General features: G+C 39.6%; 1 protein-coding gene across 14 annotated transcripts in view; it reads left to right on the forward strand.

Annotated features, from left to right (window-relative positions):
- The window catches only part of nav1a (neuron navigator 1a), a 95721-nt gene that overhangs the window by 66841 nt on the left and 16824 nt on the right, over nt 1-12056 (forward strand). For all 14 annotated transcript variants that reach the window (XM_017305722.1, XM_017305721.1, XM_017305724.1 and 11 more), the window contains 2 exons: nt 7549-7687; nt 10637-10910. In XM_017305722.1, the coding sequence (XP_017161211.1) occupies nt 7549-7687; nt 10637-10910 (413 nt within the window). The remainder of the gene's footprint in view (nt 1-7548; nt 7688-10636; nt 10911-12056) is intronic.

Genomic DNA, 12056 nt, shown 5'->3' on the forward strand with positions numbered 1-12056 from the left:
AAGCACATAAAACATAATCTCTTTCTCATTGTCCCATTGTCCATTTAGGGATGAATCTTCCTTAGTTTCCACGCACACCTCTAGCTGTGGCCACTGGCACGACCTGATCCTGGTGGCAGATGGAATTAACAGTAATTGTGAGCTCATTAACTTCAGCCTGTGCTGTAATCCCCTGTAATACCCAAATACTGCTGGGTGTGTGCATGGGTGTGTGTGCGTGTGTATGTGAGTAGACAAAAGGCTGCTAAAACTGCTCCGACGCATTGTTCCATCGCACAATGTGGAAGCACAACAGGGAGGAAGTAATAAATAATACCAAAGAGGAAATCACTTGTACACTGAAATGCAGGGATGTGTGCACAGTCTTAAATTTAGACTTAATCTGGCATTTAACTGGGCCAGTGATTTACTGTCGATGCATACAACTACAGTGCAACACAGTGACAGTGTTGGGATTTTAATTAAAAGTATCTCTTATTAACAGAGTTGTTGTTAATTGCCCCAAGCCTCCAAACAGCATGGCGTCATTTATTTAAAAAATTGGTAGGATCGGATTATATCAGCGAGTAAATGCTTGCACAGCATGTGTCGCTGTGGTTATTTAGTAGGAAAGCAGTATGACTCTAAATGGTGCTGAAATCACATTTGTATGGGTAAATGTCAAATGCATTTTTTTACAACATGATTTAAAGCTGCTGGATATCTGAATGAAATCACCGAAGGCTTGTCTTAAAGCTCCGAAGACACAACAGTTTGGAAATTCTTCCCAGTCCATATACGGTCCTGCAGAGGAAGATTATCCTGCAGAAAACCGAATCTTAAAAAACTTTTTTGATCTTAGGGTCATGGAAAGGTTCACAGCTCTGACTGGAAATATAATAATGTTACAGTCTGTTACACTTATCCACCAAGGTGATTCACAGATCTGGGTACATGAATGTGTGTGTGTGTTATTGTTTCCTGGTGATAAGCTGATGAAGCGGTCCAAGCACCCATATTGTTAGCCATCTGTGCACACGGTTGCACCATATTTCACCTTTTTTCTTTTTTTTTTTTTTTTTACCAGGTAGCTCATGTTTATTTAAAAATTTGACCAAAGCTTTTGGGCATCAATGTTTTGTTTATTTTTTTTTCTTCCCAAATCACCAGTAGAATCATTTCAGAATGATTGTACTGGTGCAAAAAATTGTACGGGTGCAAAAAAAAAAGCAGCAAAATTAGGTGCGGCCGGTCATGACCTCTGCTGCAAATGAGTCATTTAGTTTTTTGTGTGCGCTTAAGTGTGTTTGCACCTCAGTCCCTGTGGCTGTTTGTGAGCATGTAGTCGGTTGGTGTCAGATCCTGTTTTACGTGTCTAGGCTGAAACCAGCAGAGGATGTTGAAACAGCTGCTTCTCATAGCGACAGTTCACATTTCATTTCTTGTTTTTATTTTTTATGGTTGACCTCGGTTCAGCTAATCTAGTTTGCTTTAGGGTTTATCAGACTTTGTGAGCGCCATAAATAGTTGTCCTCAGGCACCTGCTGTATGGGAGGATGTAGTGTCCGCAGCGGTGTGGTGAATGTTTGGCTTTCCAAAAAAGGTTTATTTAATCTCTCTACAGACTGACCAGAGAAATACCTGCACTACAGATACAACATACCACATCAGACGTTCTGTCTTCCATCAGCAACAGATTTAGAAACTTAAAATACTTTAGTAACCTTAACATGCATACCCCTAGTGCTTTGTTTGGATCGCCCAGTAAAGCACTATTGGTGCCCTACTTTCCGTTTACCTCAAAAGGCCCAACCAGGAGCAACATCTGACTTTGCCATTTTGGCTTTTGCCATGTGACACTTGGGGATTTTAATAGAAATGGAAAGTTCCTGTCCTCTGTAGGACTGCAGAGTTTCCATCCATTTACACACGTTCGATTGGAAAGTCGCAGGAAAAATATCACCCTGGTTTGAAAGTGTTTAACTCGATGAAGGGACTAAAAGTTGATTCGCATTGAGTCTGTTTTAATATGTTTAAATAATCCAGAGCCATAAAATCTGCAAATCTTTGACTTGCTTTATTTTGTCATTTCTCCTAACCGACCCTTTCTATCTTCTATTCTTATCTGATCTGACGTGGTCTGACAAGTTTTACCAAGACTTCTTGCCCACTCATGATTAGCAATACTGGCATTTCTGCTACCTCCCAGGTTCTCAAACCGTGGTACATATACCACTGGTGGTACTTTGGTTGCATTTAGACGTACATAGAAGTACAATTAATAATAATAATCACCTGTTGGCAGCGCTAACTTTCAAAATCAAGTCTTGTTACAGCTTAAATGTTGTGCTAATAGATAAACACCTTTTTTATTTCCCTTTATACAACAACAAAACAATCAGGAAAAGACCAAGTTGTGCCATAATTGAATTTTAAAATCTTTTTTTAGTATGGTGGTACCTAAAAATGTCATCATTTACTGAGGTGGTACATGATAGACTTTGTGAACCACTCTTCTGTGACATTCATTGTCATTATTAAGCCATTATAGCATGAGCTGCTATCTGCTTTCAAACCTCTGCTACAGATAAGATAGATTTTAATATGGTTACTTGTTTCTGATTGTTTTTTGATTGTTTTTTGTCTTGATGTGGATAAAAAAAAAACCTGACAAAGACTTATGGAAATCACTTAAATATCACACACAAACTGCAGTCTCCGCTGATACAAAGCAAATTTTAATGGTCACAAAATGTGGTTCCAGGGTTTTCTAAATGATTAAGGAACAATTTCTGTTCAGTTACAGTTAATGTTTGCTCAGCTTATCATCTGAGACTATAAAATCTGCTGTTGGAGGCCCGGCTGTTTTTCAAGCCCCACACATCACAGGCAAAGATGCCTTCTCTCTGCCATGTTTTTTTTTTTTTTTTTTTTTTTTTAATTATTATCCCAGCTAGAGCTACTGTATTTTATTAACTGTCGTTCAACACAATAGGAAGGTCAGACACAGGAATGAACTCTCACAATAGACAAAAAAATCCCCCTTGCTTTGAGGTTTGAACAATTATCTCCACAGAACATAGACGGCTTCTGAATGACAGCCATTCAGCGCAGCAGTAGCTATTTGTCCGTTCTCTTAATGGCTCGTGAAGTCAACAGTGTTTGTGTGGGTGTGGCTGGTCGTTCTTCTCTGCAGACAAATAAACATGCTTTCTGTAAAAGGACGATATTTTGAATGTGATCAGTACATGTCGTTTATATGTATTTTTAAATGAAATGAAAAAGAAAATTGGTCAATCGTATCTGAACAATCAATCATTTAAAGGTGGGATCATCATATGTTGCAGGCAAAGACTTGCGTGAACCTTTTTCTTATTGTGACTGTCAGGTGAGCTGATACATGGCGGCAATAACATGCAACTCAACCTAATTGACAATTATTGCATCTTATATCAAATCAACATTGATTTTCCTTTTTCTCACAGTATTACAGTGACGGGGTTCCATTTTTATTGCCCAGATCTCTTTGCTTTCCTCCCAGCTGTGTTTTGTTTAACTTATGATATATTTAATGCTCTGAAGAAGTATAGAATAATATGTGTTTTCAATAATAAAGAAGTTTTTTTTTTTTTTTCTTCCAGGCGTTTAAATTTGAGTTTCTTTCCTGCTTCCGCGTAAGGAACAAGTCTTAGCCTAATGGGCTATAAAAATATGACAGGGAAGTTTCTTAAGCAGTGTTTAATGTAAAACTCTGCTAAAAAGCTCATACTGATGAATGTGGTGCTGACATTATCTGCCCAGCTGCTGCAGCAAAATGAGGAAGATGATGTGTACCCGGAAGACTTTTTTAATACAGAAAGCAGCTCTTCGCTGAGATCACGGCATTCAGAGAAAAAAAGAGGGGGAAGTGTGCTTCAAAAACAGTCTATTTTTCCAATGCAGCTCTTTCTCTTTTATACCTTTCTTTTTATACCCTCTTTGCACACCACTTCGCCCTCGTGTCTGCGTAGTTCATCAGATTCTTTTAAAACCCAGTCTGTATTTTTATCTCATTTAGTGAAGGACTAAGTAAAGTTAGCTTGCAGTGGCTCCACAATGGTTCCACAATCTGCTCTACACTACTGGAAGATTTTTTCTTTTTTGCAATAAAATTATAAATTCAGTCATTTCCAAGACACTTTGTGTTAAGATAAACCTGTATAAGAGGCTTTGGATCCTCCACAGATAACTTCTAAGAGATTTTAATACTATGGTTGAACAGTTCGTTCAGTCACATGAGGAGGTTTGGAGAATGTTTTAAAAAAAAACATAACAGACGTTGATGTCTTTGTTCCTCTCCTCTCTCAAAATACACCAGCTCCAAATAATTTCTTGTTATAAAGACTCATAAAACAAACATGTAAAGAAATCTCCATCCTTGATTGATTTTTTTTTCACTGTTAAAGTTAGCACAGTCCTCTTTTTTTTTTCTTTTTTTTCCCATCACCTACATGATAAATATACTCGGCAGATTCTCTTTATAATATCTGACCCCTGACCTCACCTCTGTCTTGTGGGCTTCCTGTGTTCACGTCTGTCAGCTTTGTGACATCAAGCTCAGCAGAGAGCCGTTTGATCTGTTTTCCATCAGACGTGAATTATTCAACAAAAAGGGCGCTGGCACTCCAAACCATGCTGGGGAGGCCAATTGCTCTGAGGCCTTTGACAGAATATGGAAAAAAGACGCGTCAGTAAGAAAACACAACTGTTTGTCTCACAGCAGTGAGTCTTTTTCATCCAAGTAAAATTGAGTCACAAAACATGTGAAACTGACTGGACATTAACACATTTTCACTTATATTAAACACAATAAATTGTTTTTAGGTGTCACTTATGACTACTGTTATAAAATGCTAACATGAAGCATCGTTGTTAGATGCTTTGTTTATTAAAAACACCTTATCGCATCTAACTCTACCGCAGTGCTAATGTTGGCTTGTGCAGAAACAGGTGGAGACATTATTTTATCGCTGCAATTTTTTAAAATATCCTTTCCACAACAGTCTTAACACCTAACTCTATTTTTTAGCATGGTGAATGCAGGTTTTTTTTTTTTTCTCTAAGAAACTGCACCTTCACTTAGAGAGTGCAGGCGGTTTGTTTGTTAGCAACCAAAGGGGTTGGTGGGTGAAGCAGCCTCCCCCTTTTTCCTATGCAAATGAGACTGTCTGGCACTTTAAAACCAACTGTGAGCTTTTGTGTTGTCTTATCGAGATTCTGGGGAAATGGTGTGAAAAAAATAGTTTCAAATTTGTTTATACATCATGTTTCCAACAGCACAACCTGCTTTACAAATGCTTTATAAGTGAAGTGATTAAAAAAAACATGCTTCTTCAGTCTATTTGCTTTTCTATCCTTTGAAATAATAGAATAGAAACATCCTTTATTGTCCCTTAGTGGGGAACTCTAGGTATATTTCTGGTGCATTTCCTAAATTTGACCCATTTCTGACTAAAAATGTTAAGATTGGCTTGACAGACATCCATCTCAGTCATAAAATGTTGTCTGATCTTTTCTGCATATAAGATATCCACAGGCTAGACGTGGCCGGCCCGTAGTTCCTCCCCCATCTCCGATCATCCCCGATCAACTCCCCTCCAGGCCACAGTGTGACCCATTCAGGCACCCAACTGGAAGCCCACAGCGCTTTCTCTCTCTCCTTCCTCCCCTCTGCAGCCGCACTGTATATGACCTCATTAGATAGACTCTGTTTCAACTGGATTTACAGTGCAGTTTGTCTTCGGTTATAAGACCAATTAACCCCTGCAAAACAGCCCCGCCCCGCCTGACTTCCTAAATGTGACCTATTTATTGTAAGCAAGCTCATTTTAATAAAACCCATCAGTACGTGTTACAACTGAGCCATCCTCTTTGACCGCACTCGATTGTCCCCAAAGTCAGTATCCCTAGCTAAGACACACATTTGCTGTGGCATTGGTTCGATTGCTATATATATGACTTTAGAGAGGAAAACTGATTCCTCAATCAAAACTTCATAGAAATTGTTTTCTTTTGTAAACAAAAAAAAATTCATAAACTAACCTTAAAAAAGTTCTAGTTCATTATCAGACTGGATGGGTGGGGCATTGGCAACAGGTCAGCAGGGGCTCCCAGAAGCTTTTGAATGCTCTCACAAAATATAAATCTTAACACGTCATATTTCAGTTTAAGCTTAGTTTATTTATATGGCTCCAATTAACGAAAGAAGTCAACTCAAAGCACTTAGCAACACGAGCAGATTCAGTTTATATGCAGCAAATAACCAAAATAATTCAGACGTGTTAGAGATTTAGATTCAGTTAAATGCATTCCAGTTTGTTCTGAATTATTAAACATTGCAGTCAATTTTAGCTTATTTTGTCAATCGGTAAGAAATGCATCTGTTTAAGGAATCCCAGCAAATGGCATCGAGTCATTGACTTTGCCGCAGTTTCACCTCCTCATCAAGCAGGTCACACAGTGGATGACACATTGTTTTTGTTAACATTGCAATAATCCCACATGCCAAGCCTGCATTGGGCAATGCTTGAAAGACTTCCTTTTAACAAGAAGAAAACTTCCAACGCAACCAGAGTCAACGTGACTTGGAGTTGAATGTAAATGTGCTCTAATATTTTTTTTTCAATTGATTTTTTTTTAAGAACATTCAAGCAATTTGACTGAAGCTTAATTGTCTTGTTTTAACAAATCAACATGTGCACATTGTACTAAAATAGCCACATGAAAATGATCAAGCATGTACAAAATAAATGATGTTAGTGATGGTGCAGTGGCTTATTGTATTGTACGCATTGTAAGTCGATCCCTAATTACGATTCTGCTTTGGTTCCCAAACTTGCTTGTGTTAGCTCAGGGTGCAACACTGCCGAGGCTCCAGATAACAAAACTGATTCCTAATTCCTAATAAAGTTCTTTATTTTTCATTTATCACTTTGTATAAACAGTCATTGGCCGTCTTAGTAAGACAATATCCTCAGTATAATCTTTTTTTGTAGAGTGAATTGACTTAGGAGCCACAAAATGGTGCTGTATGCGGTCGTGGGTGCAGGCGTCAGTGTGGGCTCCTCAGTGCTATTTTTGAGAGTGTGGGTTGAGATTTTGTCAATAGCGCTCCAAATTTCAGTGCTGCAGATAGTTAACGCAGCATGTAAGCCGGATATGTAGAGCACTCGGCTTTCCAAACGGGGCCTCTGAACACTTAATACCAAGCGAGATATCTGGTATTAAGTGTTAATCAATTGAAGGAAGTGGACTACATGTTTTATAGCTTGTAATTGTCATCATTGATCAATGTATACAGGAAATCAGAAACATCGTCTCCATTTGATGTCTGGACTGAGGACTCTGAAAAAATGTTGATGCTTAATTTGTATGTTTAAACTCTCCTTTTGTGTCCAGTCCTCTTGTGAGAATTTCAACAGTGTTACTTCTCCAAAATGTTTCTTCTTTTAAGATGATCCAACGTACTTAAATCCACAGAACATGAATGTTACCTGACTGCTTTCTTTGCCCTTGCTCTTTGTTTCTCAGTTGGGATGAGAGCAGTTCCATCAGCAGTGGCCTGAGTGACGGCTCAGACAACCTGAGCTCTGAAGAGTTCAACACGAGTCCCACTCTCAACTCCCTCCCCACCACTCCCATTGGCTCACGCAGGAACTCAGCCATGGTGGTAAGAGACACAAACAATCTATCTGATAAAGAGCGACAAGCACTCTGCATGTGTGTTTGTGTTGGTATTGATTGAGCTGCTAATCCACTGAGAGGTACTGATCACGATCTGAGTCCTGTGTAGGAAAAAAATAAGAGTAAGAAAAAGGCGAACACTGATTTAGGAGATGCCGCCCATTAACTAGTCCACACACACGCACCCACACCCACACACATACACACCCTTAATATTCCTGACATATTTATTGTCCGCATTATCTGCAGCGATCGATGTTTGCTGCGACAGACACTCTGCATGACGGGCAGCCGCATTTTTCCTCATGGTTCATTTGTAGGGTGAGTCAGGAGCTGCTAAAGGCATCAAGCTCTTATGTTTAACATTTAGTCATTTTTCTTTCAAGAGCCTGTTAACTCTGATTAATGAGTAGACTTTAATCAGCGCCGATTGCTTTTTAGAAAACTCCATATGAAGCAGCCGCACAGCTTTGAAGCTTTCATTTAAGGGTTCCAAGTTTAGATTTTGCCTAGTCAGCCGGTCTAGACATTGCATTAAACTTGTGTACTCTGCCCTTTTGTCCCAGTGAAATATTTCAGCTTGTTAAAAACAAATTACATATATCAATCAAATAATGATTTTATATTTTAAGACAAAAACATATATTAGGGGGGGCATAAATATATATAGGCAGGGGCACGGCTTGTGAAATTGACATCAATTTTGCTTTTTCATGCAGTTTCATACAGGCTGTTTTAGATATAGTTTAAAAGTTACAAATCCAAAAGAAATCTATGATGAAAAGCTTTTTCTCATCTCTGTATAGTCTGATTATCTGCAGTTAGAAAGCAACAAATGTTTTCTAGATGGAATTATTGTTTTCTAATGTATAGATGCGAAGTAGCTCTGCTGTGGACAACTGTCCTGTTGTCCCCACAAAGTGGAGGATTGAAGTATTTGTTAAGACCCCTGTGGAGCTACTTGGACCTAAATACATGTGTGTGTATTTTCTTAGACCGCCTGATTTAGGTCACACCTCCGCAGTGTGGCGAGTCTGACTAATGTGGTGCGATTTCAGAAGCAGAGAGACAGCGATAGACAGAGGGAGGTAGAAAGAGAGAGGATATCAGTGTAACCATAGCAACCGCAGCACATGGATGCAGGGAGTGCGAGTCTTTGTCTGTTCGCGTATATACCAAAGGACAGGTCTAGAGCGCAGCCGTCTGTCCACACACACACACACACACCCATGCAGGACCATCTGCACTCCTGCAACCGGGCCAACGAGCCGGAAGAAACTCGCTGCCTCCCACCACGCCTAGGCACAGGAGTCATGGCAACCATTAGACCCCGTGGCATCATCACCATGGCAACCTTGCATCGCATCATTATGCACCCCACAAAGTCTAATACACATGGCTCCTTGTCTCCTCGTCCCCAAATCCATGCGCTGGTCTGTTTGGCCTGTTTTAATTTCCATCTCTAACATAAAACCTCTTAAGGTCAGCCGTGCAATTTCTCTCATTTCGACATGTTTGTTGACAACATACACGTGTTATAGCAACTTGTATTTCCAGTCGGTCTCCGTATTTGTGCAGTGTTCCTCCCCGTATCTCTGTCTATCTCTGTGCGTTGTTGATACTTTGCTGCTTGTACAGATAGGCATCTCACAGCTTCTGCTTCAGTCATCAGTTAATGTGTTTGAGGAAATGACACTGTTTTATCAGCAAGCTGAACATGCAGCACCAGCTTAGGGTTTTCTCTGGTTATATGACTCTGGCTGTGGGTTATGTTGTTTTCATAAAAAAAAAAGGTATTTAGCAATCTGAATCCCGTGGGAATCGCGGGGTGTGTGTGTGTGATGTTCTAAACTGACAGACAAACCCTCTCACACACATTCAGAAACTATCTGATGAATTGTGTAACTGGTGAGCCTTTGCACACACACACAAAAGCATAGACAGAAACTTGCCTGACTTGATGACGGACCTGATATTTCTTCTCTCTCATTTTTAGCATTGATGTTCTTCCGTTCTGGATTATGTTCAGACCGGACAGGGCTGTCTGGTTTCTTTGTGTAGGACAAAAGTGTTTTAACAGTTTCTATGATTTAGTGTTCATGTCTGTGTATGTGTCTAATGTTTTGTTGCATTGTTTCTCTTGTAGCTGTCACCCTCCACCGCATTTAGAGACGAATAAACAGAAGATGCAAAAGTATTTAGAGTACAAAGTTGACACATGTTTTTTTTTTAGCTTGATTGATTTGGATGAGTTATTCTGTTCAGGAGTCATCAAGATGAGTCGGCGAGTCTGGTTAGGGTTCATGTCTCTTTAAGTGGGACTCTAAGCCTATAAAGTGTGGTTTATCTTTTTATAAAACAGCTTGAGTCAATGTCCACCTTTTAAAGAACTTTAGATAAAATGTCTGGGACACATATCCACATATGTTACATGTTTCAAAACATATTTTGTTCATGTTTTGTTCATTTTACACCTGAAACGTAAAAAGAAAGAAGTTCGGTGCATATTCAGCGCTAGTTTGTGGGTCACTCTTTCAAACACTTTCTGTATTTTCAATTTTAATGAATGAGTGCATCCATATCTGCTATTGAGAGAAAAGTTAGTTGATGTGATCTCTCTTGCTATCTAAAAAAGACAGTCATTTTTAATTTCAAGAATACTTTTGATTTTTCATTGAAAACTTTAAAAATTTATAAAAACTTCACTGGAGGAAAGTAGAAAATCTAAAAATGACCTGTTTCTTCAGTGTTACACACCTTGTCTTTTGTGGGTGTGTGATTTAACAGTTTAGCAAGACAAAAACACACTCACAAGTAAAAGCCTAGTGAAGGTCACAAGTAAATACTGTTTTCTTGTTGTGAGATAATGCACATTGTTTTCTCAGACCTTTTTGAGGCAAGTTACCACTATACATGTTTGTGTTTTGCTCTGTAGATGCGCACGGATGCAGAGAAGAGATCTCTGGTGGAAAGCGGTTTGTCTTGGGACTCTGATGACAGCAAGCCCGGTCGCAAAAGCAAAAGCAGCAGCTCCTTCGACACGGGAAGCTTGAAGTCTGAGTCAGCCAACAAGTGGAAAGGAGAGAAGGGTGAGCTGAAGAAACCGCAGACCATCAGTCAGGGACATGGACTGAAGAAAGGGAGAAACCCACCTGTGGGAGTCACCTCCCCGATCACACACACCTCCCAGGGCGGCCTCAAAGTAGCAGGTGAGTTCTGGAGCAAATGGCAAAGTAAAATATACTGTTGAATTAACTTCAACAGATGAGCTGATTTCTCCAGCTTTCTGTTAATTCTCCTTTCTTTCTGGCTGTCTTACACCCACGCATTTTGCGGACACACTCCCTGTCTTTGTGAGACACATTCACCCACAGCTGCAGCCCACCCTCTGGGCCAGAAAGTGGTGCCATGTATCAAATGCCCATCACCACCCACACCCTTCCTGCCAGCCAAACACACAGCAACAGTGCTTTTTTTTTTTTTCCCCCGCCTTATATCCCCTACAATTCCAGCTCTATTTTTGGTGTTGGACAGAGTGAATTTTTAACTTTGAAATCAAGACTTTAGGATATGTGCCTATGCAGTCATCTGAGCTTGTGCCAGCCTTAAAAAGTTTCCCCACTCACACGCATGAAGAACACAATGGTGGGGATTGTGCAGATGCCTGTTAAGCACACCATCTGTGTACTGCTTATGTACGCGCGCGCACACACATACACACGCACACACGCTCACCCAGTAGATGAACAAAACAACAGGATACATTAGTAACGATGCTCTGTGCAGTTTGGATGTGCAAACAGCCGTCCCTCTGTGGGACCGTCCTGTGTTTGCGCTGCCAGCTGTTGAAATGAAAGATATGCCAAACAAGTGTGCTGGGCCAGCCTGTGATCTGTGTGTGCCAGGCTTTGATTGTTATTGGATGGGAATCTGCCAACATCGCCATTTATTTTACCCCCTACGTTTGAGACAGTAAATATTCAGAAGATGAGGCCAGATAAAAGCAGACTTTTTTTTTTGCAGAAGTTTGTAAATTTTACCACCATGAGAAAATGAGACAAATCAAAATACTGTATTCACAGCACAGTTTATGACTGAGGTTTGGCAAAAGTCTTTGTTTCTGTCTGCCATTGATTTGTAAATGTCTTTATCATTACTGAAGAAATGTTAAACAAAAGGGGAAAAAAAGCTTAGATAATACAAGTTTAGCGTAAATAAAAATACACTTTTCTAGACATTTTCTTCTTTCAACTAAATATACATCAGTAATTTCACATAGAGAGAGACTTTAAAGCATACTTTGCTTTGTACTCTGAGAAACGAATGCTGTCAAACATATTCATATATATATATAT

The sequence above is a fragment of the Poecilia reticulata genome, linkage group LG7, assembly GCF_000633615.1.
Source record: "Poecilia reticulata strain Guanapo linkage group LG7, Guppy_female_1.0+MT, whole genome shotgun sequence".
Classification (NCBI taxonomy): domain Eukaryota; kingdom Metazoa; phylum Chordata; class Actinopteri; order Cyprinodontiformes; family Poeciliidae; genus Poecilia; species Poecilia reticulata.